This window comes from Saccostrea echinata, unplaced genomic scaffold, assembly GCF_033153115.1.
Source record: "Saccostrea echinata isolate AGI-Se365-2 ecotype Australia unplaced genomic scaffold, CSIRO_AGI_Sech_v1 ptg000033l, whole genome shotgun sequence".
Classification (NCBI taxonomy): domain Eukaryota; kingdom Metazoa; phylum Mollusca; class Bivalvia; order Ostreida; family Ostreidae; genus Saccostrea; species Saccostrea echinata.
This window is the reverse complement of record NW_026889782.1, coordinates 33,072,633-33,094,286: the sequence shown is the minus strand read 5'-3', so window position 1 is coordinate 33,094,286 and position 21,654 is coordinate 33,072,633. Positions and strand designations below refer to the sequence as shown.

At 31.2% G+C, this 21,654-nt stretch overlaps 1 protein-coding gene across 1 annotated transcript; it reads left to right on the top strand.

Annotated features, from left to right (window-relative positions):
- Positions 1–13,837: 13,837 nt before the first annotated feature.
- On the top strand, positions 13,838–16,976 carry LOC133198450 (fibroleukin-like). Its single transcript, XM_061334542.1, has 6 exons — positions 13,838–14,048; positions 14,824–14,960; positions 15,154–15,250; positions 15,608–15,775; positions 16,522–16,596; positions 16,717–16,976. Exons 1-6 carry the CDS (start codon positions 13,838–13,840, stop codon positions 16,974–16,976), a joined length of 948 nt encoding a protein of 315 aa, XP_061190526.1.
- Positions 16,977–21,654: the final 4,678 nt, after the last annotated feature.

Genomic DNA, 21,654 nt, shown 5'->3' with positions numbered 1-21,654 from the left:
TTTTGTAGGGTAGCTAGATTCAATATGGCGAACAATTTCTTTTAAATACAAGGAAACTGCATTGCATTGTGGGATAGTTTATCCTTTGATTTCCGATGATAACACAAGTAATTTTCAAACGCCTCGTGCCTACCTTTAATCAAAAAGTGCAAGCTTCAGAGTAATGTAAATATCAAAGATCTGAACGTACTAAAAACGGGGCTTTAACTGCTCGAGGATATTGTCTAAGCGGAAATTAGTACATATTTGAAAATCTTCCTTTCTGGCTATTGATGTTTAACTGGTAGAGTTGTATTAGTTTGTCATAATTTTATTGAAAATACACCTTTCTGAACATTAAGCTCACAATGGGTATACATTATGACAGTGCACTTTGAGTGGTTTTGTGGATTAATACAGGCACATAGTATCAAGGGGAGGTAGGGTGTCACCATTTTTCAAACATAAACATTTACAATGGAAAATTGTACATTGAAAGGTTGATTGACTCTTCGCAATCAAATTAAAATTGTGGGGTAGTTTATCCTTTGATTTCAGATGATAACACAAGTAATTTTCAAACGCCTCGTGCCTACTCTTAATCAAAAAGTGCAAGCTTCAGAGTAATGTAAATATCAAAGAACTGAACGTACTAAAAGCTGGACTCTTCGCAATCAAATTATCTCATTCTGGTAATTTTATCGCGTTTTTTTCACGAGCGACTAACAGATTTACTAAACGAATGGTCTAATTTTAATTAGATTGTATCCTCCATTTTGTTGTAGCATATTAATATTACGGTAATCTGGTTATGTATTAATAAAACTCCGATTGTGAATGTAAGTTGGAGTCTACCCTTACCCCTTCTCCTACGGAATAGGATTCTCGAATTTTTTTCTCTCCCCCCTTTTAAAAACGATACTACATCCCTGTATTAATCAGGAAAAAAATCTTTATTTCTTGTCCTCAAGGAAACCAGTTCTAGTTCAAGGATTTGCCAAAATGGTCATTGCCCTAGAAAATCTTGATAAATTCAGGCCTTTATGGTTCGTAATTTTGTGGTTATTCATTTTGAACAGAAAGTTTCGAAGCAAAGACTAAACAGCTTTTTCTGAAAACTTTTAATGCGCTGTACTTAGATAAAGACTAATGAACATTTTGATAGGTGTTTTTTTTTTTCTTTTTTTTTAAAATATATAATTACATGAAGGATTCTTATTTCTCATCACCCTTGAGAGCTTGCATGATTTTTTAGACACTTTTTATTGGAATGCAAGCGCACGCACAATATACTGTAAAGCGCCCTGAGAGCACATACGAGATAAATCCAAGCTGAGAAGTCTCGAACAAAATTGTCACAAAGCATACCATTGACCTTTCGTTAAAAATGTGATCTGAATTTGTTAGCATAAAATGTTCGATGCTAAATTTATTGCTCAATGGTATAAATAATTATAATTGATTAATTACACATGTACATATTCACATGAAATTTCTATCTTTACATTTTTATTAATTTCACCTCCATGCTTCACATAATATAAATCTTTAGCCCACTCATCAAAATTAAAAGTTTTTAATAAAAATATTAAGTATCAAAGAAAACAATTACCGATAGTTTTGGACTTCATTTAAATCACATGTACACAAAATTTTAACCACCATAAGGATTTCTGTTAAAAATTATTTACTAGAAAGGATAAAGCTATGTTAATTGCATTGAGGGAAAGAAATACCGTATTTTCAAATCCTTTTCTTTCAACGCATTCAATTTTAACTTTTTTTATTTGTGTAATATATTGAAAACAGCATTACCAGTATTACAACTGTAAGAATAATCTTGGGACTATTTAAATACATACAGTCATCATTATAATTCTAACAAACCCTGGGAATATTTACATACAAACATCATAATATAATTCCAACATAGGGAAATATTTTTAAAATTTGAATCTTTTGAATTGTTCAATTCCAAGGAAATTCAACGTTCAGGCCTCTCCATAAAAATCCTAGTTCAAAGATAAAGCAGTCCAAGATTGCTCTTAATATATAACGAACTGGTGAAATAGAAGAAAATTAATTTATTTTTAAAATAACCAAGACAACTCAGTCATAAGATATAATTTACATGTCAAGAAATAATTTCATGGTGTATTTTGAAAATAAAAATTTTCTGAATTTCTTTTTGATTTAAATGTTTACAATTGAACAATGTCACGAGTAAAATTTCTAAATACCAAGTCATCATTTAAAATACATGTACAGATAGGTATACGTAATGATTTTAAAATTATGTTTCCAAGGATTTCTTGCATAGTTTCTATTTAATAAGCATTTTTTTCTCATAACTTAAAACTGACCCAGCAATTCAATCGAACTTAGAATAGTTAAAATAATGCAAATATTTTTAGAGATATTCTCTTAGTTTCAAACAAACAGTACGTTACTTTTGTCGCCAACTAGATACAGTGATACATTGTCAGGGGACTTCAGACATAAGGCATTTTAATTCTTAATCACCCTAAAAAAATAAATATCTAATTCCTCTTTCCATTTAATTTTCAAACAAAAATATTGATAAATTAACGTTTTCAAAGATTGAAATATTAAAAATATTTGTTTAAGTATCATCTCTCACTGTGACTATTTTGTTTATCGGACGCATCTGGTTTAACGCTGTTCGGCTTTTTGTTTATTTTTCTGTTGTTCTATTTATAGTAAGGCATTCGATTAGCGTGCCTACAACCAGGACTTGCATTCAGCAAAGCCTGGTTAAAAGTTCAAACACTGGCTATCGATTGTATGTGGCTATTTGAGAATCTATGTCTAGAAATTTTACAATGCGCTTTCAAAGTTGGCACTTCTTGCGATGCATTTTTATTTAACATTTCTTGATATTGTGTTTTACTTTTATGTTTTTTCCCTATTAAAACAAATAAAAAGGTATTAGATAATCTTTCTTTCATATTTTCTTTGCATTTAAAAAAAAGAGAAAATAGAAACAAAGAAGGATACATAATTTAAACGTAAAATATACTCTGTTTATAATTCAAGCAAATAAAACAATTATAGAGTTAGTGACTTATTATAAAATAAATAAATAATATAAGAAAAATAAATTATTTGAGTAGCATAAATAAATAAAATAGATACTTAAACAATTATTATATGAAATTAACATAATTATATAGGCTTTCAAAGTTATGTGTTTAAGGATTATTCGTTAAATGAAATAATAATTAAACTTAATTTTTCAAACAATTGTTCATCAAAATTCGTAAACCACTTATTGCATAATTACGGTACCGGAAAATCAGCTTAGTTATAATTAACCTCTCAGACAGGTAAGGGTAATCGTTGATAACTAAGCTTAAACTGAATAATTGATTGACATCCATTACAAAAATAAAGTTTTTATTGATTTAATATTTAGATTTATCCAACATCATTATGAAATTTTACCTGATTTAAAAAAAGTATGCTTCATAAATACAAGAGTTGCGGTTATTTGTTTGGTTAAGAGTTAACTGCCCTTTGTTTTGAAAAGTTCTTTAGGTGGCGACATTTCTATCCTCTGTTTTTAGCAAAAACGGAGGCCGCCTATACCTGCAAAAGTTATTGCTTTTCATGTAAATTTATGGGAATGAAAATGTTTATACTCAGAGAAATTTTCTTCATTTTTGCGCTGTAAATTTCTATCCCAACCTAATCATAGCATAATACTGTTACCCAAACAATGAAAATCTTTTGCGGTGTTTAAATTCAGGATGTTTTAATGATTGTGCATTAGTACAAATATGAGAATTTCAAACTTGTAATTATTAGTCTATTTCATATAAAAACATTCATTCAAAAAGATTAAATCAAAATGTTTTGTATAACTTAAAATGATATATAACTTTTTAAAAGTGGGGGTGCTTTGAGGTATTCAATTGGTATACCAGTATGAAATATATGGAGATAACGAACAGTATTCAAGCTCAAAAGTCCATTAAACATTACAAAATAGGAGCAGAACAAACACGGACCTCCAAAACATCAGAGGTGGAATCAGGTGCCATGGAGGAGTGAGCATCCCCTGCCGACCGGTCACACCCGTCGTGTGCTCCTTGGCATGATCGGGAAATAACGGAAAAATCTGTCGACAATTCAGTGTGTAAATAATGGACTAACAATTAGTATGAAAAACGTCAGTCAGCATTTGACTCAATGATAAATTGTATTTGCTGACAAGGTCATTGTAACGACCATAAAACTTATGAAATGATGACTTTAAACGGGATGTTTCTGCTGATATTCTTGTTTCATCAACTTGTTTGTCAATAATTTACCTCGTTTTAGAAATTGAACATACGAAGGGCATGCCCTTGCATATCGAATCAACTGAGAGATATAAACCCCTTATGCAGGTGATGAAGGTATATTGCTGCATAAGTAAGGGAAGTTGACGATTGAAATGTTAAAGTCATCACGTTTATCACAATGCTTTGTTGTTGAATTACCATTAACGTCCTTTTCAAGTAAAATATCTAAATACGAAACAGATGTGTCAGACTCTGTAGTATCTTTTATCTCAAGCTCACGGGGATATATCGTATCGACATAAGAATGAAAATAACCATTGTTAATTGACAATACCTAAATGTCGAGTTGAAGCCACATCAAGTGTTTTCTTCTTTTTACGTACAAGATTTTGGACAAATTCGGTCTCATATGAATACAAAAAATACAAAAAAGGTCTGCTAATAACGGGGCGCAATTGGTAACCATGGAAATTCCAATAGATTGTTGGAAGACCTGGTCTCCAAAAACCACATAGATATTGTCAATCAGAAACTCAAGCATCTTTTTAATGTCAACTTCAGAGTACTTCTGTGAACAATCAGAATGTTTTTTAACAAAATAATTTTGCAGATGGGCAATGCCAATCTTGTGATTTCAATTTTTTAAAAAAAGTTCCTTGGAATACAATAATACACTTAAAATTGTATTAGGACATATAGTGTCGCCCACGTGGCGCATTGGTTTGAGCGTGTGCTCTAAAGCCGCGAAGTAAGGAGTTGATCCTTACGTCGCGGGTTCGAATCCCACTGTCTGACATGGAGACCGGTCCTTAGGATAAGACCGTTTAAACCGAGGTCCCGTGTCGCAGTAGGTGCTGGCACGAAAAAGATTCCTCACTTCTCAATGGCCGTAAGCGCTGAGTATAGGACAAAATGTGCAGCTCTCTACCGGCAAGTGGTGGCGTCTCCGTATGAGTGAAAAACTATCGAGAGGGACGTTAAACAACATACAAACAAACAAAACAAAACAAGACGTATAACTGCATATCGCACTATATACCCTTTCAGCATATATAAAAATTATGATTGGTTTTAGAGAGAAAGAATTTGAAACTTTACATTTTTGGTGTATGCATATTTCTAATAGACGCAATAATGAAACATTCATGAGACCCTTTATCAGCTGATTAAAATTTTGTTTTAGAAAGTATTAATTCTGAAGATCTACATTAATTCTTCTTAACATCATGTGATAGTTTCCCTCTTCAGAATAGAAAAAAACAACAACACAGTTTGTATAAATATATATGAAGATGAAATATCATGGTACATATCATTATAGACAGATTAAGTCTTTGTTTATCACAGTAAATCTTTATACATTTAAGCCATATTATTAAATGTACATCTATATATAAAAATATTTACATTTGCAAATGCTTTCTTTTATATAACACTATTGAAAGCAACGCGTATCTATATCCGTATAAACACAGGTTCCTCACGTCATAATTGTACGACGTAATTTCTCAGTGACGTCATAAAGGGTCGACGCGCAATTAATAGATCAAACTCGTGCCGTTGAGTTTGAAAAATAAAACATTTCACGCGTTTAAGATTATAATCAGGCAAATATAATATATGAGTAAGACACAATTGTAAATATAAGTAACGAGGTATCATTTTTAAACATCTATCGGGATATAAATACGGGTTGGTACGAGATCAAATTTATCATAAAGCCCTTCGGGCTTTATGGAATTTGATCTCGTGACCAACCCGTATTTGTATCCCGATAGATGTTTAAAAATGATACCTTATTTCTTAAATATATAGTTCAGTCAAGAGAGAGTGCTTGTCCTCTACGAAGGTTGTAAGAAAATTTCGCGGACAAGTTCTATTGTGAGCGCGCTATTTGCATGAAATCAGTAAAACCCTGCAGATAAAACTATACGTATTTTCCAATTAATATGTAAAAGATTTGGTGCTTTCCGATGATCTCTAAAAAAATATACAGCTATTAATTATTTAGATAAAACATGCTTCACGAAGCATGTTACTTTTTCGCACCTTTACATTACAGAGACATGTTTTTCAAACTTAAAAATTGCACTGTTGTAGCGCCTAAAGATTTATGATATTTTACCTATCGCTAAAATATTCATGAAACGTCATTTGGCGAAATTTTAAATGAAATTGGAGGAGTTATGTCTGTTTTATCGCTAATTTTAGATGATCTATGCGTAAAAACAAAGCCAAGAATGGTAACGTCAGACCGGAAAATGCCCTAAAATGTTTTAGATGATGCTTGGGATTGCCTTCACGTACCTAGTACCAAAGTGTTCAAGTGGTAGCAACCTTGTAAGTATGGAAGGATTGACATTTTTGATTATCAACTCCTGGGATACCCCAATATCCTGCTTATCGCATGAACTTTGTGCCCATGGACTTTGCATTATTTCTCATACCTGATCCCGGAACTGCATAGACAATGTTTATAAGATCTCAATAATATCCGATACGCCACAAAAGACATTTTAGGGAAAAATATAACATCTATTGATATCGTTATTCAATTTCTAAGTAAGAAAAAAAAACATGAAAAGTCTATATAAATGGAAGATATTTAGAACTGTGAAAAAGCTTAACAGGTCTGGAATAAGGTTGTCACGTCACCTAACGTCAAAAAACGTCAAGTGATTGCTCCGTGAATCCTATGACCGCAAAGGAAAAATTATTGTATATTTTCAAAATTTTAGTGGATGGACCTGATTTTTTACATACTAATAAACAAAAGATAAGAATTTAATTAGACATACGTCATTCTTCAAAGTACACAATATATTTTCCGTAAATCAATGTGTCCATGAACTTTTCTAACAACCCTCGTACATATTTTTGTAAGGATAATGTGACATTCCTTTTGTTCATATTGATAGAAAAATAATTACATTGATTGAATTTTATCATTAAATTCATTAATTTTTATCAATATATTCATGAATTTTTATCATTATATTCATGATTTTTTTTTAATAATTAGGTTATATTCATTATCTTTTTTTTTTCAGAGGATTTACCAAAGACGATGAATAAGGAAAGAAACCAGACATTATAGTGACCAGATACATCATGGCTATTAAAATTTGAATGGAATCTTGAGTTAATTTTAGAAAAGACAACTTCAAGAAATTGGAAAAGCCTACGAACTTTTCTAACAACCCTCGTAGATGTATTTCTTTTCAAGGTGACCAGTTTTGAAACAAAATATGAATCTAAATTCTTAGAAAAAATCCTGTTTATACTTTGCTTATTTCTCTTGTTTCATCATAATCATTTTAATAGCGAGCGCAGCGAGCGTCGCGAAGCGCCGATCGTCACTGCGAAATCCAACGACAACGCCTGGGCGAAGAGAACATTCGGACAACTGCGCATTCATTCAATAGGATTTTTTTCCCGAAGTATTTCTGGACCCACAATGCATCGCTTGTTGTTCTAGCTGCTAACCTCGTTCGCGCGCGGTAACAACTGAAAATTCACTAAAAATAAACTTGTTGATTTTGATTCATGGCAATTTTTAACTTTTTAATATTATTATAAAAAAAAAAAAAAAAAAAAAAAAAAAAACATTGAAAATGTTTGCGTTTTTCTGGGACAACCCTTATAAATGAGTGGAGATGCAACTTCATTAAGTTTATCATGACAACCAGTAAAGTGCAGAGCTGAATATCATAAAATCTCTAAAAAATGGTGAAGCCTTAAAAGTTGGAGATATGGCATTGGATCCCCCCTCCCTGAAAGTAGAAAGGAGTCCTTAGCTAACGAATTAGTTTGCCAAATGAGGTGCAATGTAGCTGGCTTGTCGGTGTGATTTTCCTGAAGAGGAAATTGAAAATGAAAATATTCATGTGTCCAAATACTGGATATTCACAAGATTCAACCGTTACTGGATACTGAATTTATCTTGCTGGATTCTGTTGCAAGTGCCCATAGTATTTTCAAAATCAACACTGATCAAAGTAGCCTAGTGGTTGGAGGTTTTGAGTTTATACTTAGATTTAACCTTTAAAGTATGTCACTGTATCAATGATTTCTGAACAGTATAGTATATATTTTAGATGTCTCATTGTTTAGCATAACACAAAATTGCAACAAAAAAAAAAAAAAAAAAAAAAAAAAAAAAAATAAATAAATAAAAAATAAATCAATGTGCATCTTGTAGATGCATAAATTATTTTATGACCTTTTTGCACTGATATAATGACATTTCTATGTTATTAAAGTATAAACAGGCAGTATGATTTATTCCTATATCAAACTTATTTTTAGTAATCGAATGTTGAACATTAAAGTATTGTGGCAAATAAAAATATATATACATTTGGGGTCAATGATGTAAATTTTGACATATGGGTCAAAATATGCAAAATTCAGGCTAAATTAAGACATACAGTGCAGGAAACTAATTTTGTTACAGCATCGATGCTGATTTGAATGCTTCCTTTGCTTGCTGATTTGAATGCTTCCTTTGCTTGCTGATTTAATGCTAGTAATCCTTATCCTGATGCTGTTTTATAATTAGGTCAATGCTACCGGAAGTAGCATCATGCTACCGGAAGTAGATAATGAATTTCAGCATTGCCGTTTAAAGCAATAAAAGTGCCTTTTGCAATTATTTGATCATAATATCTCACTATGTATCAATAATGTGAATACTTTAACCAATATTTAACCAATATTCTTTCTTTCTTTTTTAATTTTTTACTGAATTAAAACTCATTGATTTTCTGATGCTAGTAGGATACCCTAACAAAAAAATACTATAGTCAACTATAGTTAACTATAGTTTACTATAGTTAACTATAGTACCAAAGTAAAAACTTTGGAACTTTGATTTACTATAGTGAAAACTTTGGAACTTTGATTTACTATAGTGAAAACTTTGGAACTTTGATTTACTATAGTGAAAACTTTGGAACTTTGATTTACTATAGTGAAAACTTTGGAACTTTGATTTACTATAGTAAAAACTTTGAAACTTTGATTAAGTACGATAAATCCTGTGGAATTATGTTTTTGATTCCTATTCTTTACATTTTATGATATTTCAAGTTTAAGATTCATAAAAGCTTTAGAGAACATTTTTAAAACCCGACCCCTCCCCTAAAAGAATTATGTACAAGATATGAATTTTAATGTAAAGGTTGTCGCTTGCGCCGATAAATAAGCAATATTTATTTCAATGCATTTAGTTTTAATGTTATGCAGATGTAACGTAAGTCTCATTTATGGAGAAAAAATAATATATTATTGTGTCATTTAGAATCAAAATATCTGCTTCATCAACTTCAGTCAACATGTATTTTTTTAAAATTTATAAATGTAAATATTGCATTTGAATTAACTACTTTGTATATTTAAATAAAGATGTACAACAAAAACCAGCCCCAACCAACCCCATATCCACCTCTCCCCTAAAACGGCTAAATAATTTAAATTAATAAAAATACATAAGTTGTTAAATTAATGAAAAAACTATGAAACTTTGATTAAGCATAGGGAAAACTTTGAAACTTTAATTAACTATAGTAAAAACTTTGGAACTTTGATTTACTATAGTGAAAACTTTGGAACTTTGATTTACTATAGAAAAACTTTGGAACTTTGATTTACTATAGTGAAAACTTTGGAACTTTGATTTACTATAGTAAAAACTTTAGAACTTTGATTTACTATAGTTAACTATAGTAAACTATAGTTAACTATAGTTTACTATAGTATTTTTTTGTTAGGGTAATGCTGATTTTATGTAGGTCAATGCTGGTTTTATCCTTTGCTTGCTGATGTTGATCCTGGTAATGCTGTTTTTTAAATGCTGATGCTGATGCTAGCTCGATCCTGATGCTACTAATGCTTATGCTGATGCTGGTTTATGTAACAAAAATTACTTCCCTGCATTGTAATGTTAATTTTATCTTGGTAAGTTCAGTACATCTGTAATTTTTGACAAAGTATGCTAAATAGATATGAAAATTTTGTTATAAATATATGTTTGTCACTCAACCCCCCCCCCCCCCAATTGAATATTGAATATTCCAAGCATATAATAACGTAAAAAATCTAACAATAAAGATAAATGTATGTATGTAATAACAAGGTTCCTACAGATTGAATAAAACAAGTTTGTATATTTTTATAATTTTCTTCAAAATATCTTTCCACCACATGAAATAGTTCTTCATAAGTCATATTTCTAATTGACTTCCCGAGGTTATTTTTAAGGAAGCTCTAAACATTGTACACTAAGGAGTTCTACTTGAAGGGGTAGTTTTATGCAGTTAGAGTGATCTGCCCTTAGAAGTAAGATGGTTGCTTACTGTTAATTACATAATTTATAGTAGATTAAAATATTCTGAGCATTATATGAGATCAAGAAAAAGCAACTGATTTAATATTTACATTGATTTTCCCAACAGTTAGCAACAGTGATTTCTGTTCATGAATAGTGAATTGCCTTTGATCATTTTTCCTGTGGAAATAAGGCAGGTATCCTATGGTGAAAATGAACTAAATAGTTTCAATATGCACACCTTCATATATATTTATTTTTTCCAAGTCCACAGAGCACTTTTTGCTAGTGTTTGGAGCTTCCTTGAAGTTTAATTAAGGAATGAATTTATTTAATAGCTACCCAAGTTATACTGGTATAACCTGGGTTGGGACAGTTTACGCTTTATAAACCGCGAAGACAATTTCTCCTTCAAAAATGTCTTCAAATTGTAGTATTTTAAATCTAACGTCAAGCGGATTGATAACGGATAGCGGATTGGTAGGCAACCCAAGTTACACGATATATTCTAATTTTTTTTATCCAATCAAATGACGCGTTACAACCAAAATTAAATTATTAATATATATTTTGCATTAATTCAAATGTGCTAAAATATTCTGTAATTGATTGATAGAAAAAAAAAGATTGATGAAGAATTGAAGGATTTCAATAATTTTTGGAAAAATAAAATAAATGTAATTAGAAAATTAAAAACAGATAGTTGTGATAAATATCTTTTTAGTTAACATACATTTTGTTTACATATGTTTATCATTAAATCAATTAAAAAGTATAATTAAGGATAATAAACATCTAAATATGAAATGTACCCGTAGAATAATTATTCATTAATATCATATAAATAATTAAAAATATCAATTGTATTTAAACACACACTGTTTGTACTTTATTTCTTTTTTATCCTTACTGAGAGGCAAACTGACATGCTGATTGGTGGACGAGCTGATTGGTCAATGCTTTTTCTTTCTTATCCTGATTAACAGCTCTGTTATGTAATAGAGAACCCGGTGTTCACTTTCTGGGTCCACTTCTAAAACTGAGTTCATTATACGTGCTTGACTTTGATGCATCCGGGGTGCGCTTTGGTTGAATTCTTAGTCCGCTTAGTGTCAGTCCTAGCAAACCCAAGAGAAAGCACGCTCGCCTTCTGTTGGGTTCCGGTTTTCGTTAGGTTTTGTTTTGTTGGTACAATAAAACGTGCATATAGCGAAGTGCCAGGAACCAACAATTTTGATTCGTTATAAGCGTAATTTGTAAGTTCCGTTCAGTTCGAAACAAGTTCAAAACTATGGGAAGTGGAAATTACTTCGGTAAGCGTGAATTCATTATAAGCATGTTTGCTATAATTGTGTTTTACTGCATTATATAAAAGATGTCGATAAGGAACAGTTGACAAGCTCTAAAGTCATTAAAACAATATATGTATTTCAAAGGATATCAGCAAATACATTTTATTCAACTATCGTGTAATTCATTATACTGGAGTATGAAGCCTAGCATAATTTAATGAAGGTAAGTTAATCGTTGTTTTGGACGTCTTAGGCGCTTGACTTTAAAGACATTAAATTATACATTCAGTGTATCGATATAGGCAAATTCTCATCTTTGTAAAGACGCTTTTGTTAGGTCATTCTCTAGCTTAAGACAAGTCAAAAATGTATACTAGGTATGTTTAGGGGTTAAATATCATTTAACTACGTGAACTGAAAACTGTAAAGTGCATCAAGTCATTTAAAAAGAAGAGTTTCCTGTGACTGTTTGTATACTTTACATAAAAATGAATTACTTTTACAGTGTTCTTTGTTTTCTTTCTTATTTATGCATCATAATTTATCTTGCCATTGAAAAAAGAAAAAAAGAACTAAAATATTATTGGTAAAAAAAAAGCTGCATGCAATATATCAATCACAACCAATTTAATTTAACATTTTCCTGTTACCTCTTAACAGGATCTTCATAAATGATATCACAAAAGCAACATTGTAAGCAAAGGCCACAGAACGTTTGCTTCCCTTACCGAAAATTAAATTTTGCGTAAAATGTTCGGTAGGATTAACGCATTATTAAGACAGAAAAAAAAAACATGGAAATATTATGCCTCTCTAAAAACGAATTTTACAAAGAAACAAAGGCTAATTTTTAGCATCTCGAACACGGATATCTCGAATACCATTGGTATGACGAAGTGATTTGTAGTCCTTAGCACTTATTTTAATATTTTACCCCGAATATCTCGAACCATCGAATATCTCGAAGTTTTTTCCCCTCCCATCAAGGTCGAGATAGCAATTTCGACTGCATATAGATTTCAGTGTTTCCCCTCTAAATATCTTTAACACTGATAATGGGTACACTAACTTTTCCTAAGGAGCGTCTAATTCTCTACACCAAAAACATAAGTGATCTTTATTGTGTGCATGTGTTTCTTATGATAGTCTAAATATCCAATAGCTCCAAACTCCAACAAGTAAAGAAAGAGGCTTGGTAGAACACTTACTGGATCATATCTCTGTTTGTAAGAATATCAGTCAGACAAACTCCGACCAGCATTTTAATTTTTTGTGAGGGAATGAAAAAATGTTGCCCGAAAAATTAAATTCAGAAGTATATAACCAATAATGGTGTAGCATGTGTTATATTAACATTTGGAGACTTATAGACAAAAGTTGAAACACTTGAACAAATTCTTAATATAATCTGAGGATCAGATAATTTTCTCTTTGAACTTGATTTACCGAAATCAATGAATTTTAACTGCATTACGAGTAACATACCTAAATTAAAAAAGAAATAAAAAGTTCGATAATTTAAAGACAGCTGATTGAAAAACTCATAACCGTGACTTGACATTAGAGACATGAACTCTTTAATTATAAGGGCATATTTTTCATTGAGATATTTAAAATTGCAATCGCAAAGTAAACATTTATTACAGTTCATTTTATATTCAACAAAATCGATGATTTAACAATTGTAAATAAGGAATACGTAACAGTTAGCCAATCACTTTTCAGTAACTGATATAGGTTTTGATATTTATATTTGGCGGCTGAAAGACCAAATTGCAAATTCTTACAGGTGCGCTGCAGGCAGCTCTATAATACAATAATATAATATAATATAATATAATACAAATTACAATATGGTCGCTCTTTGGGCTATCTATTTAATTTTTGTCTTCTTTGCGGTGTCTCAGTCTATCATTATTTCGCGTAAATACATGGCGAAACTGGAATTTGATGATAAAAAATCAATTAATGAACTCTTGAAAGAATATAATTCTACATCGTTGATCGAGTGTGCAGCTCTCTGTCAAAGGGAATGTAGATTCTTTGGATTTAATTCTCAAATGAAGAAATGCCATACGCACAAGAAAATCCTCACTTCGGAGATGTCTAATGAGGGGGACTGGAGATTCTATTCCCATAAATGTATGTATAACTATTATTTTTTCCCGATTGCCACCAATCACAAAAAAGTTAGTGGTTTTTATTGCATAACTTTTAGGTCGAAGAGGTTAATCGGTGTTAACTATGAAAGAAACTATTTTTTCCCGAGACACTACTGTTTTATGTGGTATAAACAATTGCTTTTTCAACATTATTAATTCTAAATAATAGTCCTATCTGTTTACTAATTTTTTCATATTATTTTCATTTCGAATAAATCTGAATTTGAAATTGAAGAAACTATATATTTTTTTATTTTTGCTTTCAGTTAGTATTATCTTTGATAAAAAAAAATGAACTTCTACTGTGAATGAAATACTAATGAAAAAAAGATGACAATACAGTAATGAAATCCATTTGAAGCTTAATAACATTGAATAATTCTTATCCATAAGAAAAGTATTATTTATAATTGCCTGAAATAATAAAAGGATGCACTTAAGCTAGTTATTGGAAATTTCTATCTTGCAATAACTATTCTTAAAGCTGAGATTGGAACCTTGCGCCATGGACTTCTAAGCATTTTCTGTCGCCCGATATTTTTAAAAAGAAATTATAGATTAAAGATTAAAGATCTGACAAATTATATTATGTAATAGGAGGAGCTTAACAAAATCTACATTGTAGTTCACAACTTAACTTCAGCAATTAACCTTAATTTGTCTTGCATTTATTTTGTATCCTCTCACTACTGATTCCAGTATTATTTTGTTTTGTTTTTTAGTTGTTCCTGTAGATAGTATTTTTTTTTCTTTAGTTATTCCCAAAGATTGTAAGGATCTTCATACAGATGGTCACACTAAAACAGGTGTGTATGAAATCTATCCCTATGGCACCTTTACCAGTCCTGTCAGAGTTTACTGCGACATGGAGACAATGGACGGAGGATGGATGGTATCTAATTAATTTCAAAATTAATAGTGCACAATACAATTTACACTCAGTGCTCTTGTTGTTTAAAGGATTGTAGGATCAAAAATTTAATTTGATAAAAGAAAATGAATATTTTGAGTTTATATCATAACATTCTGGTCCTAAAACTGTTCTAAACAGTGAATTGTATTGTTATACATGTTAATTTTTAAAGGCAATTCAGAAACGAGTTAATGGATCCCTGAGCTTTGACAGGAATTGGACAGAATACAAGAATGGTTTTGGTTCACCAGAACAGGATATCTGGGTTGGTAAGTGTAAATTTCTTTCAAATGGTGATTTCATCCGCTTCAAAATTTGACAAAATTTCTTTATTGTGGCAGATAAAAAATGAAAGCGTATCAAAGATCTGATTTTAAGACTGGCTAATATGTGTTCGAAGATACTCACTTATTGTGTTTAACTGATATCTTAAATATTAATAAAATAATGAAAGCGAGAGGAAAATATCACTTAGCGGCATGATCTTAAGAAAAACCAAAATTAACAACAATATTTACAGCTAAAGAAAATAATTTGATTTTTCATTAAGGTATATTCATATTCAAAATAGAAGTAATTGTATTTCAATAAACTTTACACTTGATTTTAAATATATGGTAATACAGGAAATGACGTAATCCATCAGTTAACAAAGGGGCACAACTCCTCCCTTTATGTTTCCATCATACTAACGAATGGTTCGAGCTTGTACGAGTTGTATGATCGATTCTCGGTCTCCGATGAAACAGAGAAATATCAACTTTTTCTAGCTGGGCCTGCCATGGGAACTTTAGGTAAGTGTATTCATGTTAAGTTCTTAAAACTGGGTTCAAATCAAATTTACCTTCACATTCTTTTTGCAAAGAAAGATTATTAAGTTGTTGAAAAAAGACAAAGATATATTTTTTCTTAAATTCCGTAAATGTCTTTGATTCCACGTTAATTACATGTTTTTTTCCCTAAATATTTCACGATATTATTTGTAGGTACAATTCATGAATTCCGCAGACATTGAGTTTGCCATTGCTACGTTATTGAGAGTGAAATTATATATATTAAAAACAAAGAAAATTATGTTAAATTATTTATAATTAGCATATCCAGTAACTACTGTATGTGTACTTAAAAAAAGCGAGCTTCATATTTTAGCGGCTTCGGCGCAGACAACGAAGCGCTAATCCATGAATACCAATAAGAAATTATTTACTAATACAAATACACGGCAAGGACATGTGTAGCGCTAATTTGTGATGACGCCAAAAACTCCATACCCCTTGATTGCACTAATTTTTGCGGTTTATTGTAACATTAGAAAGGGATGCTTTATGAATTGCGCAGCATATTGTTGTATTGTGTTTTTAATATTATCTCTATTTACAGGAGACAACTTGAGAAGTCGTGATTTGCCTTAGGTGTACCTCAGCATAATTGACAATAAGATTAATGTGATATGATTCAATTATCACTGTGATATATTTTCTCTAATTCTACAGGTGATTATCCCAATGACTACTGTAATATATTGTCTCTAATTCTACAGGTGACAGTATGTTAGACACTGGTTATCCCAATGACTACTGTAATATATTGTCTCTATTTCTACAGGTGACAGTTTGTTGGTCACTGGTTATCCCAATGACTACTGTAATATATTGTCTTTATTTCTACAGGTGACAGTTTGTTGGACACTGGTTATCCCAATGACTACTGTAATATATTTTCTCTAATTCTACAGGTGACAGTATGTTAAACACTGGTTCTCCCGATTTGAAAGCTCTGTCTGGGATGTACTTTACTACCTCAGACAGGGATAACGACAGGAATATAAAAAGTAACTGTGCTGTTATCAACAGAGGAGGCTGGTGGTTTAACTCCTGTCGCTGGGCCTTCCTTAACGGTCCCTGGTACCCGGCAGCGTGGAGCAAACCTTGGCATCCTACAGTAAAGAATGGGACATCTGTGAGGGGGACAATGATGTTAATCAAACGTCATTAGGTAAACAACATTAAATATTAAAACCTAGTATCTACTCTTTGGTATTTCCATTAAAATTTTAAACAGTTATAAGAAAAGTTGCAAGAGATGTAAAACATACGCTTTTTTTCTGAAACATTATCTAATTGTTTTATTTTATTTTCAACAGATGAATATCTAAAGAAGAAGATATCACAGATTGACGACAACCCATTAATCAGACGAAACATTTCTGACAAAATAGACTATATTAAATCAATCTTGATCATGGGGTTCCATTTATCCTTTTTTGAAATAATGTTTTACATCAAGTGGATAAACGTGTAAACAATTATATTTTGACGGGGTGAGGTTGAACTGTTTTTAAAGCAATAATAATGTTATTTTTCTTTACCGAATGCATTCATCAAAAGCTGTACCTAAAGCTTGTATGTGTTGTAATAAATTGGTTATTAAATATTTTTCTTTCTTATTTACAAACACTGCCACATGACGATGCTTTTACGGATAATAAGAATGACGATTTCTCTATTGTAGAGCATATTACAGTGAAAACTCTCTTATCTGACACCTCTACAATCCGTTCACTGTGAATTCCGACATTGAATTTCATTCTCATTTCTCCTAATCTCCATGTTTTTTTACACAGTGCAATCCGACATCATGTTTATTCCGCAACAAAAAAAGTCTCAACATGCATTTCAGATTAGACAGGTTTCACTGTATTAATTATATATATATATATATATATATATATATATATATATATATATATATATATATATATATATATATATATATATATATATATATATATATATATTATACACCTATTTACTGGCTATGAGGACAATAGGAAGTTTATCGTCCCCCAAGACAGCGACTATTTCCCAAGGCGCAGCCGAGGGAAATAGTTGCTGTCGAGGGGGACGATAAACTTCCTATTATCCTCATAGCCAGTAAATAGGTGTTTTATTATACCGAAGCCGACTTTACTTTTTTACGTCACAAACCAGATACGTCACAATACAACAACCCATATAGTTTTTAGATGAAAAACGAGGGAAATGGAATGCTTTCGGTGATTAGTTTGATGACTATTTCAACATGGGTAAATAGCACAAAAACTATTCCACGGTAGGGGCTGTTTAGAAAAAATAGAAGATTTATTTGGCATACTTTTATGTAGAAAAAATTCACAGAGGTATAATATATATATATATATATATATAAGTAGTAAAATATGGAAGTATAAATAGTAAAATATATCCATATTACATAGTAAGGAACATTTAATGTTCATGTTCTGTAGTACATTATATCACAGATATTTTTTTTCTAAAGAGATATTCCCCATCATTTGCAATGTGTGCAAAACTTCGAAAGGATGAGCAAAGATAATTCGCAACTCTACTGGTGGGTGTTCTTCTTCCATTTTAATTTTGTGGAAAAAATGAAGCTCAGCATTTGACGACAATGATACTTCTTATGTAAATTAATACAAAATAGATTGTACTATTAAAATATTTATATCATTCTTTTTCCTACGCTCCAATACACCGCTGTTAACACTTGGTATAAAAGAATCTAGGAAAAATTGTAAATGGTAAAAATTAAATTCAAAATAGTTTAAATTGATATCATATCATTAAAAGATATATAATTCATTGAAATATACTGTCCCCTTTTAAAGAATTTTGCCCATACGTTTTAATTTTTTACTCAACAAAATAGTTTCTTAATAACCGAGAGAATAAATCATTTAAGGGATGATAGTTTTAAAATAAATGATAAACCGTCATCTTTACTGATATTTAACTAATTAATTAGGATTTGAATTTCAAATATTCACAAAGAGCGTTGACATAGGTGATTGGAGAGCCACGAAAGACAACTCTGGATAGAGAACGATATTTATATGGCTTAATTTTTACATATCATAAGAAACGTAACGGTGGCAGACCTGACAGGTCTTTCTTATTTATTGTGGTCACCCGCGAGGCGTAGTGGTAAGAGCGTCTGCTCTAGAGTCGCGGAGTAAGGAGTTGATCCTTACGTCGTGGTTCGAATCCACTGCGGGACGTGGAGACCGATCCTTTGGATGAGACCGTGTAAACCCAGGTTTGCGGTGTCGCAGTAGGTGTTGGTATAAAAAATCCCTCACTGCTCAATGGCCCTAAGTGTCGAGCATAGGTTAAAATTGGAAGCCCTCCACCGGCAAGTGGTAGCGTCTCCATATAAGTGAAAAATTCTCGAGAGGGACTTTAAACAACATACATACAAACAAACTCATTTATTGCTGTATACTCTTTCGTAAAAGGTTAAATAATCACCTTTTTTGAAGATCAATATCACATTTTGCTACAAGTTTTCATTTCAAAAGAAAAAGTAGAGTTTCCCCGCTTTTGTGCTTATCAGATCCACCATTCATTGATTGATTGATTGTATGTTGTTTAACGTCCCATTCGAGAATTTTTCACTCATATAGGTACGTCACCATATACCGATGAAGGGCTTCAAATTTTGACCTTTGCCCGGCACTCAGGACCATTGAGCAGTGAGGGATCTTTATCGTGCCAACGCCTGCCGTGACACGGGGCCTCGGCATAAATAAATAAATAAATAAATTAATATATATATATATATATATATATATATATATATATATATATATATATATATATATATATATATATATATATATATATATATGTGAAATAAAACTTAGTGTTCTTGGTGTACTTGGTTAATGCTCTGCTAAAAGATTTGTTTTACTTTGATTTTTTTTTCTTGAGATCACCCTTTGATCTTTTTCCTTACCTTTTTCAAAGTCATAATGTCAAGATAAAAGAGAAAATTTTATTTAATCTGCATTGATCTTTCATTGATTTTATTCAAAATTAATATTCAGGGAAACACATCAAAGATATTGACATACAATGACATCTGTTAATAAACTGCACACTAGAAAGGAGACAGAGACCATAGTCCCCGGTCAAGGACAACAGAGAAATCCCTTCTTTACAAGGAATTTTATGGAACATTCTTTTGAGTATTGACATTCAGCTTCTCTTGATACAAAACTACAAATTCTATTTTTACAATAAAGAGTTATCTCTCTTGTGCTATTTAAGTGTAACACCTCATGACAGCGCAATACTTTAAATGTTACTGCACAGCAGTGTAATCTCTCTTCTTGTATTTACTGTTATTAAGTACATGTATTTAAAGGTTCTCAAAAGGCAAGGGGATCCAGAAAATTAGTTTTTAAAACTTAATGGCTTTACCATTCATTATGATTATGTTAAGACTGAAGCATAAGTTTAATTCCTTATTGTATGGAATTCGTTCAACCTTTACTTTAAGATTGCAGTGGAAAACACTGAAATGCAAACAACCCAGCTTAAATTTTTAAATTATTAAAAAAAAATCTTTCCGTTGATTTTGAAAAGTAAGAAATTTTTACTCCGGGTAGACTTATTTTTTTTGTCCTCTTTCGAGTATAAAAGGGAAATTATCAACACTTAATATATATACTCCCTATGCTTAGTTTTAAATTTTACATAAATAGACTCTAGCCAACGATGCCTTCTTTTTCACTTATTTTTACATGGAATCGTTGAAACAAGGTTTTGTTTTGTTTGACTTTACAGAGTGCCTCTTTTTGGTTCCACTTTTTGTGGGAGTACTTTCAGTTTTGGAATGTAAAAGGTGGAGATAGCGAATAGTGATAAATCTCATATACCCAGTATACAAAACGAAGTAAAACTAGGAACCCTGAATACAGCAGAAGTGGGATCAGGTGCCTAGAAAGAGGAAACATCCTTCGTCGACAGGTCACATCCGCCGTGATCTCCATGTATGGATAACTTAGACGTAGTACCCTTAGTCATTAAAAAAAACAAATGACCTACCCAATTGCATGAAATAAAGAAGAGAAAATATATCTCAGTAAAATTGTATTTACAAAAAAGGCCATACAGTGGCTGCAACGTTAATGTTGACAAAACGGTCGCGCAGAATTATTCGTGAAGCATGCCTGTTCGTTCACTAATTGTGAGAGATCGTTCTCGTTGCGTGAGAAATTGTGAGTGAATCGGTTTCAATCGTTTGCGGTTTTTAAATCGTGCGTGGTCGTACAGGAAGGTCAGTGCAAATTCCGTTTTCTCAGTTTATTTATGGGAATGTACATTTTAAAACAGTTATTTTCCTTGTTGGTTTACTTTTTATGGAAATGGAAGATATACAATCATATCATTTATTACAGATATACAGTGTATTATTTATTTTTTCTAATATTTAGGAGTCAAGTCATGCAGTCTTTCGGATGATACATATTATATAATTTAGTTATTCATGTAAATATTTCTTCCTTAATTTATTAGTTTAAAAATAAAAAAAGGATGTCTGAGCATAAGCTCTTATTAATTGTCTATGCCACTTTATTTTTTACACCGCCGTTCTTTATCCTTCTAGATATAAAGATAATTGTATGTACGTACCATCTTTTTGTGGCTATACAAGGAAAACTGATAGCTTTGTTTTAAAAATAATATTGGATGTCCAAAAGTTTCACAACAAAAAGAGAATATCCCACTTGTGGTACTTAGCAAATATTATTACTAAAATTATTTTATATCTTTATAGAAAATCCTCAGAAGTCATATTTGATTGTGGAACTAATATTGGACTAGGTATT

Coding starts and splice junctions, on each gene's coding strand:
- LOC133198450 (XM_061334542.1), top strand. CDS start 13,838: ATGGCGAAACTGGAATTTGATGATAAAAAATCAATTAATGAACTCTTG. Junction 14,049..14,823: donor GAGATTCTATTCCCATAAAT/GTATGTATAACT, acceptor TTTTTTCTTTAG/TTATTCCCAAAGATTGTAAG. Junction 16,597..16,716: donor ATTTCTACAGGTGACAGTTT/GTTGGTCACTGG, acceptor CTAATTCTACAG/GTGACAGTATGTTAAACACT.